We start from the raw sequence: 23,500 nt of genomic DNA on the forward strand, positions 1-23,500 counted from the left end.
AATATTAGTCATTCAGCTCTACTCTTTTCAGGGATAAAATACATTAAGAAGCCAAACTCACCTTCCGTGTTGGAAATGGGAGTACTGTCACATTTGCTTTCACACTGTTGCATTGATGGAGGTCGAACAGTTTCTAGACACTCACTGGATGCTTGTCCAGTATATGAGAGACACTGCACTGTTCGCATCTGTTGTCCCAGACCACATTGTGCAGAACACTAAGGACAAGAGAGAAATCAGGATAACAAGTCTGGTCAAAATTTTGAAATATAAACAAGACAGCAGAAGAGTGAACAGGGATGGCATAGACATAAATTGGAAAAAATAAAGCCACTGAGGACATGTGTTCCAAAATAGATTATTCTATGGACATGTAGTGGTTAGAAAAAACATTGGGCAAGGATAGCATATACAGCATTTCTCAGCACCTCCTTTGGCTAATACAGCAAAGGGCACTCATAAACAGTTTAGGATTTTGCATTTCTAACAGTATATTCAAGAATCTGGCTTACAAAGGAGATGAAGAACAATGCAATACTAGTTCCCTGAATCAACCCAGAGCTGAGTCTGAGAATTCTACCTTACCCTACCTTAGGTTTTATCTATAACAACACTAATGGCTTGTCCATACAAACACTTCACAGTAAGCTGTGGTGTAAAGCTACCTTGAACTACCATTTCAAAGCAGGGTGGATTAAAGCAGTCTAGGGAATATTTAGTGTGCAGCAGGCAAATAAGAAGCTTGCTGCAAATTAAGACTTCATATAAACAAGCCCTAAGACATCATCTCTGAATGTAGTTACTCTTTTACTCAGATCACAGAAAAAAATACACAGGGAAAAAGAATTTGAATCTCCCTGCTAGTTTCCTCAGGAGACCTCTGTCATTGGGGATAGAAATCTTGAGGTATTAATCAATATTTCAAAACAATGTGCTAAACCATCTCAGAGAAACTAAGAGACAACAGCATTTTCCAGTCCCTGCATAAAATCAACAGCCTTTATGTTGCCCGCTTCTGTGGAGCATAGTGAATAAATAAAAATAAAATGGGCAAAATAATATATCGTAGATAAAATGCAGTGATCTATCTCACCCTCTTTTTAAAGGGCAGAAATAGGCACAAATGTGGTGAAGCCATATAGTGGAAGCATGACTGAAGTCAGGGCTGGCCCTGAGGGTGGGTGGGCCCACCAAAGGGAGCGCCATGTGCAGGATTTGCCTGATTCCTACCTGACCTGCCAAGAGTGGTCTGGCAGAGGCGGCAGGCAGGCGGAGCAGCAGCATATGGAGCTGGGGCAAGGGATCCGAGCTGCAAGGGGGCATTTGGATGAAAAGCCAAGCCAAGTGACTCCTCTGGAGCAGGGATGCCCCCCTCCCCTCGCACCACTGCCGTGTAAAGCCGCCACTGTTCCTGTTCCCTCCCACTTCAGACTGGGAGCGTCCTCCTGTCTGCTGTATCTGTGTCATAAACAGATAGCTAAGGGTTAATGTTTCTTTTACCTGTAAAGGGTTAACAAAGGGAACCAAACACCTGACCAGAGGACCAATCAGGAAACTGGATTTTTCAAAGCGTCAGAGGAAGTTTCTTGGTGTGGGTTCTTTGATTCTGTCTGTGTCTCTGCTCTGTGCTCTCTCGGCTCTGAGAGTAATCTTCTATCTCCAGGTTTCTAATCTTCTGTTTTCCAAGTGTAAGTATCAAAGGTAGAAGTCAATAGGTTTTTATATTGTTTTTGTATTTACATGTGTTTGTAGTTGCTGGAAGTTTAAATTGATTTCTTTTGGATTTAAGGCTGGTTTATTCTTTTCTTTTGAGCAACTTGACCCTGTAATTGTCATCTGAACACAGAGAATATTTATGTCTTTTTCTTTCTTTTTATATAAAGTTTCTTTTTAAGACCTGTTGGATTTTTTCCTAGTTGGAACTCACCAGGGAATTGGTGGGGAGGAAGGAAACAGGGGGAGGGAAACTCTCTTGGTGTTAGAGTTGCAAAGCTTACATGCAGGACTCTGACTGGAGGGTGAAAGAAACTGGATCTCTCTGTTTTGCATTCAAGGAATTAGAAAAAGGGTGATCGTCCAGGGCCATCCAGGGAGGGGAAGCCTGGGGAGGAAATAAAGAGGAGACAAGGGGAGGGGGTTATTTCCCTTTGTTGTAGACTCAGGGCATCTGAGTCTTGGGGTCCCCCCAGGGAAGGTTTTGGGGAGACCAGAGTGAGGCAGGCACTGGAATTCCTGTCTGGTGGCAGCGATATCAGATCCAAGCTGGTAATTAAGCTTGGAGGGTTCATGCAGGCACCCATATTTTGGACGCTAAGGTTCAGAATTGGGACTTATGCTTATGACAATGTGTGCATGTGTGTGTGTGAGAGCTGATGTCAGGGAGTCCCTCTCCCACTGTGTACCCAATCTCCACTGACCTGGGGTGACGGGACAGGGGAAATCTCTATGTGCTGCTGTCTCTCTGGGTCCAGAGCTGCTGGCAGCTGCTGGTGTCTGAACAAGCCTTCAGGCGCCTGACCCTGAATGTTTCTTAAAGAGACAGCACACTCATACACTCAGGCTATGGCTACACAACGAGGCTTTTAGCGACACGGCTGTGCCACTACTGCCCTGCCGCTAATCTGTACAGTGTGGCTGCTGTTTGTCGGCAGGAGAGAGCTCTCCTGCTGACAAAAAACTTCCACCCCCATGAGCAGCAGCAGCTTTGTCGGCAGGAGAGTGCTCTCACCAACAAAGCACTGTTTACACCAGCACTTTTCATCAGTAAAACTTTTGTCGTTCATGTGTGTGTGTGATTTTTTTAATACCCCTAAATAACAAAAGTTTTGCCGACGAAGTTCCAGTATAGACAAACCCTCTGGCAAACACACACGCACATTCCCCTCAGCATAACACACACTGTCACACGCACACACACACACAGAGTCACACACTTCCCTCAACACACATCCACACACACTTTCTCTCATATACACACACACACAGTCTCCCTCACACAGTCCCCCCAACACATATGCCAGGGCTCCCTTTCCCCACCTGTGCTGTGAGGTGAGCATTAGGAGCTGCTGCTGCTCTCCTGCCCTCTCCTTATGCAGCCCGGGTTGGAACAGCGACCTGGACGCAGGGAGCCCTGATCTCGCTCCTTGCTCCCCGCCACCTGACAGCCCCCTAAGGGTGCGTGGGGCAGAGGAGCACCAGTCAACCGGGGGGAGTGAGCAGCAATGCCAGCTTCTCTGTCTCTGCATCCAGGTCAGTTTTACCATGTGGGTGCAGGAGGAGGATGCAGAGGTTAGGGGCACAGAAGGGGTGGCAGGGGTTGGGGTGAAGAGGGCACAGTGCAGGGGTTAGGGGCATATGGGTGGTGCACAGGAAGGGGCAGGCTTTGGCATGAAGAGGGCACAGTGCAGAGGTTAGGGGCACATGAGGGAGATGCAGGGGGTAAGAATGAAGGGAGTGCAGGTACTGGGGCACAAGAGGGGAGTGCAGGAGTTGGGGTGAAGAGGGCACAGTGCAGGGGTTAGGGGCATATGGGTGGTGCACAGGAAGGGGCAGGCTTTGGCATGAAGAGGGCACAGTGCAGAGGTTAGGGGCACATGAGGGAGATGCAGGGGGTAAGAATGAAGGGAGTGCAGGTACTGGGGCACAAGAGGGGAGTGCAGGAGTTGGGGTGAAGAGGGCACAGTGCAGGCATTAGGGGCACATGAGGGAGGTTCAGGACTTGGAGTGAAGGAAGTGCAGGGATTAGGGGGACAGGAGGGGAGTGCAGGGATTAGGGGTAAAGGGGGCATAGTGCAGGGGCTAGAGGTAAAGGGAGGGTGGGGAGCCCGTGGGGGTGAGGAGCTATAGGGGGCGAACCACACCAGGGGCACCAAAATGCAAGTTTGCCCACGGTGCTATTTTCCATAAGGCCAGCCCCGACTGAAGTAGCCATGCTGCCAGAGGGAAAGAGGACTCATACTCCATGCATGCATACAGCTGGAGTTCCCTTTTCTCAGTGATTCCCCAGACTTACAGAAGCTTTAGCCTTGCTCACTTCACAGCCTACCAATACCCTTCCCATGTAAGGAAGAATAGCTGGAGACTGCAAAGTGAACACAATAAAGAGTTCCCAGAGTCCTCTGTTCCCATTCTTTAGGTCTTTTCAGTAAATAAAATGCCCATTTTATTTTCAAGCTTCCACTAGGGCATAATTAATGGAAAGTGCAGAGCAATTAATAAAAACAAATAATTAGTAGCTGACAGTGTCCCTTCAAGGATTTAATGATGGACAGAAACCTTCGAGTTTATGTCTCCTATGTGATGTTATTCTAACAGTATTTGTTGTTTTAGACTATTCTTTTAAACAGTAATATGGGACACCACTGGAACTACTGATCAGGGCAGAAATATTCATCTCAGCAATAAGGACCCCCACCCGCATATATCCCAACAAGAGGTTTCTTCCAAATAAGCACAGAGTAGCATACTGGCTCTGTACTATTTCCCACAGAAGCCTCGGAACAAGAGGTGTATCATTTGCATGAATAACTGTTGTAATAACTGAGTTGATTCCATGCATTTTAGGGTGGGGAGAGGTGTAACCAATAGTTCTTTTCAAATGGAAATACTTTGGCGATTCCAAAACATGTTTTGCTGCTCTATAACTAAACAGTGGCTTAACTGATTTACATCAATTTAAGAGACATATGCATCTGCACTGATAACATGCATGTTGGCATAAGATAGAGCCTTAATCTATTACTTAGGGCCTAATATGGCCAACTGTTGTTCTCAGAGTACTCCAACTGAATTCACTGGATCAACTCACATGAAGAATAAACTACTGATGGAACTACAGTTTCAAGGACCAAGCTCTTACTTAATAACAAGCCATAAATCACACTTTAGATTGCTAAATCTTGATCAAAGAGAGAGCATGTAGCTCTATTTATAGCATAACCAAGGTATATTCATTGACTGAACTGTCAGTGCCGTTCTGCCTATGCTATAACAACTCAAACCACAGTCCTATACTATAGGTAAGCATGCCTCTGTATATAAGATTTAAAATGTTTTTCAAAATCCACAGATATCAATTAATGCTGGATTTGTACACCAATTGTCAATGTAAGTCAACCTAGTAATTTTGGTGTAATGATACTACTTCCATTGTTCCTTTCAATTAAGGAATTCAATGTACTTTTAAAATATTTATTAAATTATGCCTTGCAACATTGCTGTGCACCCCAAAACACTCTCTAGCCTTTTTACATGTGAGTAAACTGAAGCACAGAGGAAAAGAGATAATGCACACCTTCCCATAGTCAACTAATGGAAAATTCAGATTTAATCTCAGAAGTTCTAATTCCCTATTTCATGCTCTAGTCACTACACAACACTCATTGTAATGCTCACTGAATTTCAAATTTCTAACTGCTTTAACATTCAGCAGCTCTGGTTAATTGGGATAAAAAATTATTAGTAAAGTTTTACTGTTAAATTAGTTCACTGTGGCCACTATCATTTTTGTTTCTAGTCTATTTCACATTCTGGCTTACAAGCACGAACACATGCAGGTATTTTGAAAGTCACAAAATGACAGGAGAATATTTTAAAATGTTTTAAATAGAGCAAGAAAAAGATCAGAAAAACCTTTCTATTCATATTAGTTTTAATAGCTCACTTCAAATATGGGTTCTTACATCTATATGTATATTTCTCCAGGGATTATGTCAATAAATATTTTTCATGTATCACACTGGTGGGAATTAGCATACAGAATCCTGAACTGTGAGCTTGTGGAGACCGCTAGCAGATGGTGCCTTTTTAGGAATCTGTCAAAGTATTGCCATGAATTTTCCCTGGCATGAACCTTACTGCTTCTCTTTGGAAACTATACATGATATCCTTGACCCATAGAAGAGATATAGCACAGGCAGAAGCAGCACAAGTTTCACCACACTGCCACCTCCACCAAACATGGCTGAAACCTCATAGAATATCAAGCTTGGAAGGGACCTCAGGAGGTCATCTAGTCCAACCCCCTGCTCAAAGCAGGATCAATCCCCAGACAGATTTTTACCCCAGTTCCCTAAATGGCCCCCTCAAGGATTGAACTCAGAACCTGAGGTTTAGCAGGCCAATGCTCAAACCACTGAGCTATTCCTCCTCTCTGGAAGAACCATCTCTAGTAATGAAAGAGTAACAATAACAATAAATAATACTTTGCATGTCAATAGGACTTTTTAATCAAAATTTTCCAATTACTTCATAACAGTATGTACATATTTTTAATAGGGGGAAACTGAAGCAATGATAATTTAAATGACATGTCCAAGGTCTCACAAGAAGGCAGTGACAGAAGTGGGACTGGAACAAAGGTTTCCTAGCTAGTAGACCATGTTGCCTCTCCTATAAGCACTAGTTCAATCTCTACTCCCAGTCAAGTTTTTTTACTTCTTCTGTAGGAATGTAAACAGGTGTGAAAATCAGTGCGATTATTTTTCCCCACCAACCTTGTCCACTAGGAATTGGACTGAGACTAGTTACTCATTTTATATAAACTGGGGTAGGTAACCTATGGCACGCGTGCTGAAGGCAGCGCACAAGCTGATTTTCAGTGACAGTAACACTGCCTGGGTCCTGTCAACCGGTCCGGGGGGCTCTGCATTTTAATTGAATTTTAAATGAAGCTTCTTAAACACTTTAAAAAAAGACGGTTACTCACCGTTGTAACTGTTGTTCTTCGAGATGTGTTGCTCATATCCATTCCAGTTAGGTGATTCCCAAGCCTTACCTAGGCGGTGGGGTCGGAGTGAGAAACTGCTGACTGCAGAACTGCTAAGCCAAATGCTGCATCATCTCTGGATTGTTGGACCAGGGCGTAATGGGCAGTAAAGGTGTGCACCGACGACCATGTAGCCACACGACATATCTCTTGAGTGGGTACATGAGCTAAGAAAGCAGCCGAGGAGGCCTGGGCCCTGGTCGAATGAGCGGTGACATGGCCTGGGGGGGCGCAGGCCAGGTCATAGCACGCTCGGATACAGGCTATTATCCAGGAAGAGATGCGCTGGGAAGAAACTGCCTGACCTTTCATGCGGTCTGCCACTGCCACAAAGAGCTGGGGCGTTTTGCGGAAGGGTCTCGTACGCTCAATATAGAAGGCGAGCGCTCTACGGATGTCGAGCGAGTGCAGCAGCTGCTCCCTACGGGATGTATGTGGTTTGGGAAAGAACACCGGTAGAAATATGTCCTGATTAATGTGGAAGGCGGAGACCACCTTAGGGAGGAATGCTGGATGCGGGCGCAGCTGCACCTTATCTTTGTGGAACACCGTGTATGGGGGGTCCACCATAAGCACTCGAAGCTCCGAGACTCGCCGAGCCGATGTAATGGCTACAAGGAAGGCTGTCTTCCAGGATAAATATAAGAGCAAGCACGTTGCCAGTGGTTCAAAGGGCGGAGACATGAGTCTGGATAGTACTAAATTGAGGTCCCAAGAGGGGGCGGGGCGTCGAATCAGGGGAAAAAGGCGCTCCAGGCCTTTAAGGAACCTGGATACGACGGGGTGGGAGAAGACCGAGGAACCTCCCTCTCCAGCGTGGAACGTGGATATTGCCGCTAAGTGCACTCGCAGAGATGAAATTGCAAGGCCTTGTTGTTTGAGATGCCAGAGGTATTCCAAGATAGAAGGGATAGAAACCTCCGCAGGAGCCACATCCTGTGCTTGACACCAGCAGGAAAACCACTTCCACTTAGCTGCCCAGGAGCACCTCCTGTACTGGGGCCGAGCAACGTAATTCCAAGGGGGTTAGCCACGGAGGAGCCACGCTGTCAGGTGGAGGAACTGCAGGTCCGGGTGGAGAAGCCTGCCGTGGTCCTGAAAGATTAGATCCTGATGGAGAGGCAGGTGGATCGGGTTGGCCACGGAGTGGTCCAGCAACGTGGTGTACCAATGCTGTCAGGGCCAAGCAGGGACGATCAGAATCAGTTGCGCCCTGTCCGCGCGAAGTTTGCCTAACACCCTGTGCACCATCGGAAAGGGGGGAAAGGCGTACAGGAGATGGCTCGTCCAGGGGATCAGAAAGGCGTCCGAAATTGAACCCAGGTCGAGACCCCGGAAGGAGCAGAACCTCTGACACTTCCGGTTGCTGCGGGAAGCAAAGAGGTCTACGTGGGGAAAGCCCCACGTTTGGAAGATGCAGTAGGCCACGTCCGGGTGGAGTGACCACTCGTGGGTCAGGAAGGACCTGCTGAGGTGGTCCGCCAGTGTATTCCAGATCCCCGGAAGGAAGGACGCTGTGAGGTCGATCGAGTGGGCTATACAGAAGTCCCACAGAAGGATCGCTTCCTGACAAAGGAGAGGAGATCGAGACCCTCCTTGCTTGTTGATGTAGTGCATTGCTGTCATATTGTCCGTGAGTACTCGGACACAACAGCCCTGCAGATGGTGCCGGAAAGCCTGGCAGGCGAGGCAGACCGCCCACAGCTCCCAGACATTGATGTGTAACTTCAGCTCCCCGGCCGACCAGAGGCCTTGCGTGCGACGATCGCCCAGATGTGCACCCCAGCCAAGGGAAGATGCGTCTGTCGTCAGAGATGCCGTGGGCTGCCTCGGATGGAACGGCATGCCTGCGCACACGAGGGAAGGATTGAGCCACCAGGTGAGGGAGCTCAAAACGTGTTGGGGAATGGTGACGACGAGATCTATGGAATCTCTGCTTGGTCGATAAACAGAAGCAAGCCAACCTTGGAGGGAGCGCATGCATAATTTTGCGTGCCTGGTCACAAACGTGCACGCAGCCATGTGGCCAAGGAGGCTGAGGCAGGTGCGTGCCGAGGTCATTGGGAACGCCTGCAGGTTCTTGACAGCCTTGACTATTGCTTGAAATTGGGGCAGTGGAAGGGAGGCAGTTGCCAGCGTGGAGTCCAGAATCGCCCCAATGAACTCTATTTTTTGAGAGGGGTCTAGAGTGGATTTGTCCACATTGATCATCAGGCCCAACGACTGGAAAAGGGTCCTGATGACGGCAACATGCATGGAGACCTGGACCTTGGAGGTCCCGCTAAATCAGCCAGTCGTCGAGATAGGGAAAGACTCGAATGTTCTGGCAACGGAGATAGGCGGCGACCACTGCCATGCACTTTGTGAAGACGCACGGGGTGGTGGGGAGGCCGAATGGTAGAACTGTGAACTGGAAATGTTGGTTGCGTACCGTGAAGCGTAGGAATCGTCTGTGGGGAGGGTAAATCGATATATGAAAATAAGCGTCCTTTAGGTCGAGAGCAGCGTACCAGTCTCTGGGATCCAAGGACAGGATGATGGTCCCCAGTGACACCATGCGGCACTTCAACTTCTTTAGAAAGACGTTGAGGTCGCGCAGATCTAGGATGGGTCGAAGGCCTCCTTTTGCCTTGGGGATCAAAAAATAACGGGAGTAGAATCCCCTGCCCCTGAGATGTTGCGGAACCTCCTCTATCGCTCCAATGGAGAGGAGCGTAAGGACCTCCTGCCAGAGGATTTGCTCGTGAGAGGGGTCCCTGAAGAGGGACGGGCAGGGTGGGCGGGAAGGAGGGGACGAAAGAAACTGGAGGTGGTATCCAGATTCCACCGTGTGTAAGACCCAACGGTCGGAAGTCAGTTGAGCCCACGCAGGGAGGAAGGAGGAAAGGCCGTTGGAGAACGAAATAGGATCCTGGGGGAGAACTGGTGCTCTGCTCCCGGGCGCACCTTCAAAAGTTCGATTTCGGGCCCGCTCATGGTTTGGCGGGCCTGTTATTGGTACCACCTTGGGAACCCGACTGATGCCGTCGGGTCACACGACCACGCCTTCTGTTAAAGTCTTGATGAGGCCTGGGAGGGGGATACGGGCGGTGAGGTTGGGCCCGGAAGGATCTCCGCTGTGTTTGCGGAGTGTGCATCCCGAGAGACCTCATGATGACTCTATTGTCTTTTAAACTCTGGAGTCTCGGGTCCGTCTTCTGGGAGAAAAGGCCCTCGCCTTCAAAGGGAAGGTCCTGAATTGTGTACTGGAGCTCGGGGGGTAGGCCCAAGGCTTGCAGCCACGATATCCTACGCCTTGTGATCCCAGACGTAACTGTCCTGGCAGCTGAGTCCGCCGCGTTTAGAGAGGCCTGCAATGACGTGCGAGCTACCTTTTTACCCTCCTCGATGAGGGCTTGGAACTCCGGCCGGGAGTCCTGCGAGACGAGCTCCGCAAATTTCCCCACCAACTGCCAGGTGTTGAAGTTATATCGGCTGAGCAACGCCTGTTGATTGGCCACCCGCAACTGGAGGCCCCCGGCGGAGTAGACCTTACAGCCCAAAAGGTCCATGCGACTAGCCTCTCGTGATTTTGGAGCCGGGGCCTGTTGACCATGGCGCTCCCGCTCGTTTACCGACTGAACGACCAGAAAGCACGGAGCCGGGTGGGTGCACAGGTACTCGTATCCTTTGGAGGGTACCATGTACTTCCGCTCCATGCCCCTGGCCGTAGGCGGGATAGATGCCGGGGACTGCCAGATTGTGTCCGCCTTGGTCTGGATGGTGCGGATGAAAGGCAAGGCTACCCGAGTTGGAGCATCCGCCGAAAGAATATCCACAATGAGGTCCTCGACCTCCGGGACCTCCTCCACCAGGAGGTTGATATTCAATGCAACCCGTCGGAGAAGGTCTTGATGGGCACGGAGATCAATGGGAGGTGGACCCGATGTGGAAGAACCAGCAACTGCCTCATCCGGGGAGGAGGAGGATGACAGGCCAGTAAGGGCCGTGTCCTGTAGGGCGTCCTGATCGTGCGGAGAGTCAGGGTCCGGATACACCGGAGGGTCCTGGACTACCATGGAGACCTCAACTTCCTCCAGAAGGGGGCGGCTCACCGTCGCTTGTGGTGCACGGTGCTCCAAGGGGGCGGAACGAGAAGCCCCCGTGTTATCGCCCTGAGCCTGATGGTACGCCCACGGCGTCCAAAATGACCACTGAGGCGCCTGTTTGGTGCCGTGGGTCCCGTGCCTGGAACGGCCCTGCACTTCGGAATGTTCATAGCCGGTGCTGTCTACCTGCGAGGATTCCGACGGGTGCCGCGAAGGCCAAGGCGGGGCTGAAAGGCCATGCGAAGGCGGTGCAGGTCCAGGGTGCCGAGAGTCGTGTCCCACCGGAAAGCGGTACCGGGCAGCATATCGGTGCCGAGACGTGGATCGGGACCTGCGACCGGCGCGGTGCCGGGAGGTCGACCGAGACCACAAAGCACAGTGCTGCGAGTGACTGCGCCGATAGCAGTACTGGGAAGCTGGCCAATGACTGGAGTATCGGTCTGGTGAGCGAGACCTGGAGCAGTACCGCGAGTACGACCGGTACCGAGAAGGCGATCGGTACCGGGACTGCGAGCGGTGCCGGGAGTGGGACCGACGGCGAGATCGGGAGCGGTGTCGTGACCTGGATCTGGAATGGCGTCTGCCTCCAGCGTCAATGGAGGGTGGCTGGATTAGCGAAGGCTTTCCTGTTGACGCGACGACCCGCACCGGTGGCGCCGGGGGTTGGGGCAGGGTAGGCTCAGTGAGCGCAATGAGTCCCTCGCCGTTGAAAAAGTTTCCGGTGTGGTCGGGACGAGGAGCTCAACCTCGGTGTGTGCCGGGGAGCTGGCACACACCGGACTCAACGGCTCTTGATCTGCCGGTAGTAACAGTGCTGCCGCAGTCGGTGTAGGCGCCGGGCGACACGGCTTAGGCTGAGGCTCCAACTGCGGTGCCAGCATCGGGGCCGCAGGAGCTTTGGTCTTCTTGGCGCGTGGGGACAGAAAGCGGTGCCGAGATGGCTTCTGCACCGATGATGGCTGGTGCCACGTCTTGTCGGTACCGGCGCTCTCTGGTGCCGACGAGGTACTTCTCCCCAGCGCGGATGTGGACGGTGCGGACAGTGCCAGTCCCAAGCCTGGGGCTGGAGAAGCTAGTGCTGCTTCCATTAGGAGCTGCCGCAGGCGAAAGTCTCGCTCCTTCTTCGTCCGCGGCTTAAAAGATTTGCAAATTCGGCACTTGTCTGAAAGGTGGGATTCCCCCAGACACTTTAGGCAAGAGTCATGGGGGTCTCCCGTTGGCATCGGCCGGCAGCAGGCCGAGCACGGTTTGAAGCCCAGTGAACCAGGCATGAGCCTGGGCACCGGGAGAGGGGATGGAGTAAACCCAACCCTCCAAGCTACGTATAGTAACTAAGCTAACAAAGTATTACTAAAAATACAAACTACAACTATAACTATAACTATAACTAGAGAAGTATTAGAATGGGTGAATCGCTAGGGAAGTGGAGAAAGGCTAAGCCGCGCTCCACTGTTCCAACGACCAACACGGGCGGTAAGAAGGAACTGAGGAGTGGACGGGTCGGCAGGGGTATATGTTCGGTGCCATAACGGCGCCACATCAGGGGGCGCCCAGCCGACGCGCCGGGTGTTGCTAGGGTAGAAAATCTTCCGACGAACGTGCACGCAGCGCGCGCACACCTAACTGGAATGGATATGAGCAAGCACTCGAAGAAGAACCTTATTTACTTTGCACACAACAATAGTTTAGTTATATAGTTATAGACTTATAGAAAGAGACCTTCTAAAAACATTAAAATGTATTACTGGCATGCGGAACCTTAAATTAGAGTGAATAAATGAAGACTCAGCACACCACTTCTGAAAGGTTGCTGACCCTGATATAAACCAACAGACAGATATCAGAAGGTAACTAGATGTGGGTACTATCACCCTTTGTAACATTCCAATCTGAGACAAAAGAGGATGTCACCTGAGGCATCCCTAGCTCATTTCTAAGAACAAAATCTCTTCATTTTTAAAAACTGCTGATGGATATTAATAGTAAGAAAAGGTAGCAGATAGTTATATGGTCTGTTATTTTACCTGTCCCCAGTCTCCAGTAACCCAGCGAGGAGGGGGGCATCGGCCTAAGCTACAGCGGATGCGGACTGGAGGCTTGCTTTCCTCTTGGCATTGTGCAGCTGGAAATGTTTTTGAAAGGTCACTGCTTTTGCAAAGAACAATCCGATGTTTGAATCCTGGACCACATTTTGGAGTGCACTGGAAAAATATGCAAACAAATTTATAGTTACAATTTGAAAAGACAATAAGCATTTCAGAAATATTCTTAAGAAAGTGTATATTCAAGTACACTTATACCAAACTATGATCACAATTTCCACAAGATCCAAGATGTCCCCTGTCTATCCATAGTAGGGATAAGACTCTCATAAAGTATAAATGAGATTTGCACTTAGATGCTACAATGACAGACACTGAAAATCCTCACAGATACAGAAGTCTTTATAAATGAGATGGTTGGTGATTGATTCTCTTCATCACCATTTTCTAACAGATTTTCCTGCCTATCATCTACCTTATTGTACTGCAACGCATTCCTAATTTTCAGTGTCTGAGCGAAGTATTCCAAGTACATCAGTACTCAGAAAATAAATCTGAGTGCATTTCAGAGATTAATGTGCAATCCACTAGCACACAACTCTCAGCAGAACCAGTGAAAGCTTCTCTCTACATCCCATACAGACGATGGAGGGTGACATACTAGAACATAGCACAAGAACATTTTCAACATATATAAAGGTGAGTGCCTTAGTGGGGTGTGTAGAAATGAGATTCTTGGACTAGGTAGGAACTTTCCTCCCTTTCTTCAAGATGTTACTCTCTCTTCCCCCAGATACTGCCCCTCCTTTTTCCTTTGGTGTTAGCTGGCTCTGATAGCAAGAAGGTAATGAAGCAGGAACTTGAATGGAGGCAGGTCTAAAGTCCTCATGCTCATTTCTCTTCCTTGTCATTATTCTATCTCCCCTTGCTCCTCCCTTGTTTTGCTACTCTCCATTACCCGTTACTAACCCTAGCAGAGAGGCAAACTGGGAAGAAGATAGGGAAACAGGTACCAAGGGGAAAGAAACAAAAGAAGACAGAATAACTTCAAAATTCCACTCAGTGAAGTTCCTGGTACCTGTTTGCCTCCATCATTCAAGTAGGAGATTTTGACAGAGAAGCAGTTTCAGAATTGCTTCAGAATTGCAAAATTGCATGTACATCTCCTTCCTACAAATTAACCAGTAAGACATTTAGATGGGAATCAGTTTCTGATGGTACACAAGGCCTGTACATAGAATAACCTAAATCTCTCACAAGATTCAGATTCCCTTTCTGGTATATGCAGCTGCAAAACATAATACCATAGTATGTGGGAACTCTGAGCAAAATTCACCGGTGAAACACCAAAGAAATTCTACATCCAAACAATGCAGCATATGGCAAACGCCAGAGGGAAAAGATGTAAGCCCCTATCTGAGAAATATGCTGCTGTAGCTACTGGGAATAAGAGACAAAAACATCCTTCAGAAAGAAAACTTCCTATAGAGACACAGCCAAAATTCCACTAAATAAGATGAACTACACTCTGTCTCTAGCAATGAAAGTGAAGTAAGGAAATAATAACTAAGTTGCCTACAATAATACTGAATAATCAAAAACCAAAGGCATCACTAGAATTCAACAAAAAGAGTATGGGCTAATCTACAATGGCAATGATAAAGCGCTGCCGCAGCAGCTCTTTAACATGTCTTGTGTAGTTCAAGCTCTCCCAGCACTCTAAAAAAACAATCTCCATGAGGGGGGCAGCTCCCAGCACTGGGAGGGTGGTTCCCAGCGCTGGGGCACTGTCTACACTTGAGCTTTACAGCGCTGAAACTTGCTGCGCTCAGAGGAGTGGTTTTTCACACCCGAGTGAGAAAGTTGCCAATGAAGACAAGCCCTATGTCTCCAAAGCAAATGAAAAATAAAATGCCCACACAAACAAAAAACAGGGAATAAAGTTTCCCATTACTGCATGCTTTCAGAATTTTTGACTCAGTTAACAAATGGAGGCAACCACGACTAATGGTAATATGAATGCAAAGGAAGAAATGCTTATCTAAAAAGCCTGATAAAGATTCTCCCAAGAAATCCTAGAGCAATTTTTGTTGTTTTGATTTTATTACCTTGAGATACTTTGAATAAATATAAAAAACAATCATTATTTACTGCTGTCATAAGTAGATAGGTAAGGTAAGGGTTAAGTTTCTTTTACCTGGAAAGGGTAACCAAACACCTGACCAGAGGACCAATCAAAGAACTGGATTGGTTTAAAAGTCAGGTGCGGGAATTTGTATACTCGGGTCTTTGTTGTTTCCTCGGCTATGAGTAAACAGTTTCCTCTAACTCCCTTTATCTCAATATTTCTACACAAGTCTGTGATAGTACAAAGGGAAACAAAGGTAATTCGGCTATGAGGGCTTTGTGTTGTATTTCAGATGTGGATTGCTGGTCATTTGTTGCTTCCTCGGCTGTGAGGGACAAGCCACTTTGCTGATTCAATCTTCTTCTCATTCTACTAAGGGCAGTGGCTACAAAACGGAACAAAGTAAGATCGGCTATGATATGCTTATCTTTGTACTTTTACTGTGTGTGATTGTCTGGTCTATTTAAATTGGCTATTTTTTTAATCAGATCTGGTTATTCAGATTTTCTTAAGTAGCGAGCCTGTATAAATGTTATGCAAGTTATTGTCTGTATTGTCTCTTTTTCTATATAAGCTTTCTTCTTTTTTTCACACTTGTGAAGTTTCTTTTTCTAGAAGGCAGTTAAATGAAACCTCTGTATCAGGTATTCTGTCTTCCCTCACGGTAAGCAGGAACGTGGGAAAAGGCAAAGGCCAAGCTTGTTGGTACTTTTGCATCTCAATTGTCCTGAGGGAAGGACGGCTTATCTCTTGGGGAAGCAGAAAAACAGGTATTTCTTGGTACACGCAAGCTTAGACCAGGAGGAAGCCTGGGGGAGGAGGGCGGAGGGTTATCTACTCCTGCTTCTGAGACTCCAAGAGAAACAGGCTATTTGGAGGTCCCCAGGGAAAGGTTGGGACACCAGAGAAGGAAAGGGGGTCGGCCCTATCAATTTCCTGACTGTGGGCAGCCTTATGCAGATCTAAGCTGGAGATTAAGCTTAGAGGACTTCATGCTAGTACCTTATATTTGAACTCTAAAGTTCAAATCGAGGAATATTACTATGACAACTGCAAGGACAGTAATGCAGCCAAAACTCAACCATTTCAAGGCATTTGGAAATTGGCATGGCAAACTGTCATCCTGTCACTAAAGAATGACTAATTAACCTACTCTGCTACAAGCTACTTCTTAGTTTTAGCACACCATTCCTTACCATGTGTAAACACTTTTACATTATTCCATTGGCCTATACATATATATTGTTTCATTATCTCTTTCTACCTTTACACATTGTATTTTGTAGAATATTTCTGGCTTTCCATTATCACTGCTTATATATCTGATTTTTAGAAGGGGAAAAAAGATTTAGGATAACAATTAATTTCTCAACCTAGTCAAATTGCACAGATACTTTAACTCCACTAACCCCAAAGAAGCCTGAATCTATTGTTCCTTTTCTCTAAACAAGCTATTTGCGATTATCAGTTTTCATCAGAGATAAAGAGGTACAACTCCTTGCTTATCTGATGCTCAACAAGCATGTTAGCATATGAATGAGTGCTGGAATTGCTTAGTTTGTGTTCAGAGAGAGTCAGGATTGCAGCAAGTGTGTTAGTTGTTTTTGGTACAACAAAAGCTGAAGCAGAGACTTTACATTCCAAAAGATGACAAACTTTGACTTAAATGGAAGCAGGAGTGGACATTGCTGCTGCTTTCTATTACAAATTTTACAGTATACATCATTTTCATGCTATCTTTAGAAAATAATAAAAAGCATTATATGCTACATGAAATAAGTATGTAATTGTAATATACAATAATTATTTTTCTAGGAAATACTGGGTAGAAAAATAAGCACTTTCTCATTATATTAAAAAAGTTCTTACCAGCTGAGACACACCTCCAAGCTACTCTAAGCAGAAATGTATAAATAGAAATATGTTCTTATTTGCTCAGAATCTTGTCAGAGCACCCACCAAGATTTCTGATTTAACAGTGCTCTAACCCTATTTTGGGTGAGGAAATTTCTGTTCCAAGATATCCTACACAGACCGTACAGAAGTTTATATATGGGAGCCATAAAATTCCTGTAGCTGCTCTCAGAGTTGGAACATCAGCAGCCCCAGGGGAGATGGTTTAGTAAGCAGAATGCAGGTGAAGGAGTCAAAGATGCCTAATAAATGCAATGTGCTACAAGGCTCCACAGTTTATCATGGGGATATTATTATTATTTATTTGTATTGTGATATACACACAATAGAAAGATGATTCCTGGTCCCAAAGGGCTTACAATCTAATCAACACCACATAAGTGGACTATAAAAGGGTTTTGTGTCTCTATCACCTCACTTACTCCCTCCTCCAGTCACCCTTCCTCCTTTTCCTCTCCATTCATCTCTTTCTTCCTACTCATCCCCTTTCTTCTCCAAACTACTCCCCCATGCCTTGGATTAACTTTTAATGGGGTGGGATGCTCTGTGCCTTCTTCTCTCTCAGGAAGTGGGTGACCAAGTAGGGATTGCTTCCAAGCCCTCCCTCCCACCCTTCCGGCTTTGCCACTCCACTTCTAACACCAGCTTGAATGGCAGGGAATAGGCAAGTAGAGAAGAGAGGGGACATAGTACATACGGGATGACACTGACAGTCTGCCTCCTGGCATGTTTTAAAAACTCACTCACAATCTAGTGGGGGTGTTAAGGTCCTGCTCTGTAATAGAGATGTTGCTATAGGAAATTGCTTTCTGACAGATATTAAGGATATAAACCAGACACCTTCTTAGGAAAAGTACTCCAGGAAAAAGGGTCATTCTTTTAAGACTGTATAAACCCAGAGACAGGTCAGGATCTGAGCTCTGTGGCTGGCCCATCTTTGTATTGCCCAAATGAATGACAGAAACTTGCGACAAAATAGAACCTTAGGAGTCCAAGCAATAGCATCAGCATAAAGAGCTAATGACGATCAGAAGCTTTAAAAAAAAACAAAAACAACCCTGTAAATTTAAAAAATATTTTTCTGCTCCTAGTTAAAAAACCAATCACACATTTAATGGAAGATTCCCTATGAAACTGAACAAATGCTTGCCCACTATAGCAAAGATAATAAAATTCTATGTTGGCAAAATGATAAAAAAAGAATGCATCAACAGTTTATGAGAAGAAGTGATGTACATCATCTGTATATGGTGTGGAGCTGATGGCATTGTCCTACACAACTTCAACATGGCCCCCAGCATATGGGCGGGGTGTGTGACTGCTGTGATTCTGTGCTCTGCCTATTTACATATGCTGGATCAGTCCTTTGGAGCTGGAGGCAGGCGTGCCATAACTTAAAACAGCCCCGAGGCTGCTCTAATATAAGATGGGGATCCCACCCTGGGTACACAACCATCTTTGCCACCTTGCCCAAGTAATACTCTGCAAAGTTTGAATTCAGCTCAGAACTGGGGCAATGGAATCAATTTCTGTTCTCAGTTGTATAGGTGCACATCCTTTGAATTCAACAGGGTTGAAACAGCATAAATTGAGTTTAGATTTTGGCTCATACACTAACGGACACTGCCATATTAATAAAAGGTATACTAGCCTCTCTTAGGAATACTGGAGATCCAAGTCTTAGTTCCACCTTTCACACCACCTTACTAAGGTACTTATTCATGATGCTTGCTGGGTTGAGGAAAAATATGGCATTTCTTGTAGCTTTTAATACCTAAGTGCTCAAAAAATCTCATATCCTTTTTTAAGCCATACGCCTGTAAAAAGCCTCCGGAAACTAAAATTCCCCTTCTCAATTTATGACTTTGCTGAACAGGAAGCTGCCTCATGCCAACAAACTATTGTGCAGCAGCACTTGTTTTATCCTTTATTGGCTAAACAACATGCCCTATTGGTTACATTATGACAGTAGGGGAAAATTAAAGAACTTTAATGTAATTTTAAACACATTTAATGTTCTAAATCAGACAGCTACTAATTTCTTATTAATTCTCTGCCTTTAGATGATGATTTCCAGATGACAAGCAGCAATAAAAATGTATTTACATTCAGTGGGAGGAACTCATGACTTGCTCATTTCCAATGAATTAAAAATGCTAATCTGTATGAAATATCCTTACTTCTGACCAGTCCAAGGCAACCCACTGTGGTGGACAAGACTGATTGTTACAGGGTTCTTTTTCGATAGGCCGGTGTGTTAAACAGTTAATATTATCCAGTGTCTCCTCCTCAGACGGTCCAATCTTTCTGATACAGAGAACTGTTCGTGTACGTATTCCTCCGTCACAGGTCTTACTGCATTCTGACCAATCTCCTATAAACCACCTGTAGAGAGAAAATCATGAAATTTAAAAAACCCATTTCACATATAGAATCATAGAAGTGTAGGACTGGAGGAGACCTCAATAGGTCATTTAGTCCAGACCCCTGCACTCAAGGTAGGACTAAGTAATAACTAGACCATTCCTGACAGGTGTTTGTCTCAAACGGAGAAGATGATTACACAATCATAAAATCCAAACCTTAGTTTAAATTAATAATCCTAAATTATGTTCAATAACATACATGCTCTTCTTAGTAAAATAAAGTATAAGTACAAGACAATGCAAGAGCAGTCACAGGGATGGGCATGAGCCATGAGAAGCCAGTGAGCTGCTGCTGGCTGCTGCAACCAATTGGGCAGCCATTTGAAGGCTGGCTGTACTGAGGAGGCTGCCTGAGAGATTAGTTCTGCTGCAGGCTTGGATTCCTGGAAATAGCCTCCACTCAAGGGTGCTGTCTAGGGACTTCGGGGCCTGGGGTCTCAGGGTAAGCATGGTGGAAGGCACACAGGAGGTTCAGGGCATGGCGATGTTCTGCAGGGTCCCATGAATGTTCATCTGGGCCATGACTGCCCAGTTAATTAGTTACTGTAGTTTTCCTTAGACCTCATGGGAGCCTAGAATCTGCCGAACCACATATTCTTCTTGGCCCTGAACAGCTATAGGCAGAAAAGGGGGAGTAGTACTGTCATAAACCAATGGTTAAAGGTTAATGCCTCTTTTACCTGTAAAGGGTTAAAAAGTTCACCTAGCCTAGCTAACACCTGACCAGAGGAACCAATGGGGGAACAAGATGTTTCAAAAGGAAGGAGGGAAGTTTTTCCTTTGTTTAGAGTTTCAGTTTCAGCCAGAGTGAAAAAGATCAAGGAACCGCCTCTTATCAGATAGTAAGTTTTTAGAAAGGAATAAATAGGTTTATGTTTATTTCTTTGTAACCTATCTTATGCAATTAGAGGTAGAATCAAATTGGGTATTTTTTTGTGTAACTAAATTTGTGCCCGGGGAACATCCTCTGTGTGTTTTGAATCTGTTGTCTGAGGGAGTAGCTGATATGCTAATCTCTCCCAGAGGGTTTTCTTTTACTTTCTTTCTTTAATTAAAAGCCTTTTCTTATCAACCGATTGATTTTTCTGTTTTATCCAAGGGGATTGGATCTGGACTCACCAGGGACTGGTGGAGAAAGGAGGGGGATGGTTAATTTCTCCTTGTTTTAAGATCCAAGGGATTGGATCTGGACTCACCAGGGAATTGGTGAAGGAGTCCTCTCAAGGCTACCCAGGGAGGGGAAGGTTTTGGGGGGAAAGGGAGTGATCCAGACACTGAAAATTCTGGATGGTGGCAATGCTACCAGATCTAAGCTAGTAATTAAGCTTAGAAGTGTCCATGCAGGTCCCCACATCTGTACCCTAAAGTTCAGAGTGGGGAAGGAACCTTGACAAGTACAGAGTGGGAAGGGATTCATGACTAATGGTTTTAGAAGTGAGACATGAAAGGCGGGGCGAATCTTGAGGAAAACTGATAGCTGTAATTTGTATGTACCCAGGTTAATCTATTTCGTGCTTTGGAAAGGCCACAAGTACTAATGGTCCAGCTTTGTGGAGGGACAAGTTGATCACAGATTCCAGGTGGAGAATCACACTTCGTCCCTGATCCCAATGCCAGGCATTGGCTGGCAGGGCTGGCTGGCATACCATTTGTAGGTTGCCATGGTGACGTCTAACTGCCTCTGAAGTTCTTGGTGCCCTGCCGGATGTAGGCCATGAGTTCGGTAACAATGGGCATCATTCTGCAGGTTCTGGGTGGCGTCTACCAGTTCTGCTGCTAGTAGGGTCTGTGCTAGCGTTGAGGACTCCAGACCCTAGTTTTAAAGGCTCTCAGTCTGTCAGCCTACCAGGACAAGGGTGATCTAGCCTAGTGGTCGGAGCAAGCATTAGGACCCAGGACTAAGGTAAGAGCTGGAGTCAGTAGTCAAAAGCCAAAGCCAACGGTCAAACCAGAGAGCAGGTACTGGAGCAAGGAGGGGTTCAAGGCAGGGGCAGGACAGAGGTAAGGCTGGGTGCAAGGCCGGAGCAGGAGGAACAAGCAGGAGCAGGCACAATGGTGGGCATGAGCATTAAGAAGCCAGTGAGCTGCTGCTGCTGAGTTAAGAGCCAGCCTGCCAGCTCCTGCAGCCAATCAGGCGACATGGCCAATCTGGCAGTCTGCTGCAGGCCAGCTGTACTGATGAGGCTGCCTGGAGACTAGCTCTGCTGCAGACTTTGATTCCTGACAGGCTAATTTAGAACCTCACTTCTCTGATTGTTCCTTAATATGGTACATTTATTTCTTTGCTTTTTTTTTTTTTTTACTGCAACCTTCTCCTGCCACAAATTTTACATATGACCCCACAGAAGGGGCATTTTCCATTATGTTTTACTGCCATGGAATCCACAGGTTTTCCTTTGCATTTTCTTTGTGTCCTCTGTTTTGTATTTGTTTTCCACAAATTTTGGTGTATTTTTCCTTGTATTTTCATATTTTTGCCTATGCTACTTGGTGAATTATCTGTGTCTGCTCTACTTACGCTCTGCATTTGGATGTGAGCTTGTTCACCAGCTTTGCATATCTATAACTCTTTGTAGAGTTAGTGTAGGCTCTCTGAGAATTCTCATTCAAGATCCTGCATCTTTTATCCCTGTTACTAATTTATCACATATTTGCTCACCTTTTGATATTTGATAATCACCAATCAGCCATTTTGTGAAGTTTGGCGATATACTGATCTATTGTTGCTCCAGATTCTCAATCACAGTCACTGAAAGAAAAAATTACTCACCCTGTGCAGTAACAATGGTTCTTCGGGATGTATGTCCCTATGGGTGCTCCATTGTAGGTGTGTTTGAGTTCCTGCACTGCTGACTGGAGAAAAGACGGTTACTCACCTTTGTTAACTGTTGTTCTTTGAGATGTGTTGCTCATATCCATTCCAGTTAGGTGTGCGCACGCTGCGTGCACGTTCATCGGAAGATTTTTACCCTAGCAACACTCGGTGGGTCGGCTGGGCGCCCCCTGGAGTGGCACTGCCATGGTGCCGGATATATACCCCTGCTGACCCAACCGCCCCTCAGTTCCTTCTTGCCAGCTATTCCGACAGCGGGAATGAGGGCGGGTTGGAATGGATATGAGCACCCACATTCGAAAAAACAGTTACAACGGTGAGTAACCGTCTTTCTCTTCGAGTGCTGCTCCATATTCCATTCCAGTTAGGTGATTCCCAAAGCCTCACTAGGCGGTGGGTCGAGGAGATTGCAGAATGCAAAACTGCTGAGCCAAAGGCATGCATCATCTCTGACGTTGAACAGAGCAAATGTGAAGCAAAGGTGTGACCGACGACCAAGAGCTCGCGACATTCTCCCTGTAGTACACGACCAAAAGGCGCAGATGAAGCCTGAAGCTCTGTAGAATGTCGGGTGAGTGGTGGGAAAATATGAGCAAACATAACAAGTCGGATGCACGCTGTCACCCAAGATAGATCCTCGCAGGAAAACAGTTAGGCCTCATTCGTTCGCACCGCAACAAACCGTTGGGCATTTTATGAAAAGGTGTCCTCCAATATAAAAGTGCGAGCCACTCATACGGACTATACCAAGAGTGCAATTTTGCTCCCGTCGTGTGAGTGTGCGTGGAAGAAGACCGGGAGCCAGATGTCGGTAACCACGTGAAAGCAAAACCACATTAGGGAGGAAACGGTTAGGTTGCAACTACACTTGTCCTGGCAACACAGTGGACGGCAGACCACCATAAGAAGCCCTACGCCCGGAGACTCGCTGGCCGAGCAATGGCTACGAGGAAAGCTGCTTCAAGACAGGTATATTAGCGAGCAGGTTGCTAAGGTCGAATGGGGAAGAACAAAGTCTGGTTAAAACCAGGTTGAGGTCCAGTCGGGGCTGCGGCATAACTGAGGTATAAGCGCCAAGCCTGAGGGAACCTTGAAACCATAGGTTGGAGAACACGGACCAACCACTCGCCTGGTGAGGTAGAGATGCTGCCAAGAGCCCAGTTAGAAACTGCTACGCCCTGCGTTTAAGATGCCCAAGGTAGGCCAAACAGAGGAGATGAGACCTCAGTGGGCAGCTAAAGATTAAGCGTGTCGCACCAGCAGGAGAAACACGTCCCTGGCAGGTATGTTGACTGGTATAGCT

The 23,500-nt window shown here is 46.7% G+C and overlaps 1 protein-coding gene across 1 annotated transcript in view; it reads right to left on the bottom strand.

The window, feature by feature from the left end:
* ADAMTS6 (ADAM metallopeptidase with thrombospondin type 1 motif 6) overlaps positions 1 to 23,500 on the bottom strand; it is a 319,586-nt gene that overhangs the window by 11,920 nt on the left and 284,166 nt on the right. Inside the window, exons 22-24 of the mRNA XM_075066981.1 lie at positions 19,119 to 19,323; positions 12,879 to 13,055; positions 62 to 218 (exon numbers count right to left, since the gene is read on the bottom strand). Of these exons, the coding sequence (XP_074923082.1) occupies positions 62 to 218; positions 12,879 to 13,055; positions 19,119 to 19,323 (539 nt within the window). The remainder of the gene's footprint in view (positions 1 to 61; positions 219 to 12,878; positions 13,056 to 19,118; positions 19,324 to 23,500) is intronic.

The sequence above is a fragment of the Chelonoidis abingdonii genome, chromosome 6 (assembly GCF_003597395.2).
Source record: "Chelonoidis abingdonii isolate Lonesome George chromosome 6, CheloAbing_2.0, whole genome shotgun sequence".
NCBI classification, from domain to species: domain Eukaryota; kingdom Metazoa; phylum Chordata; order Testudines; family Testudinidae; genus Chelonoidis; species Chelonoidis abingdonii.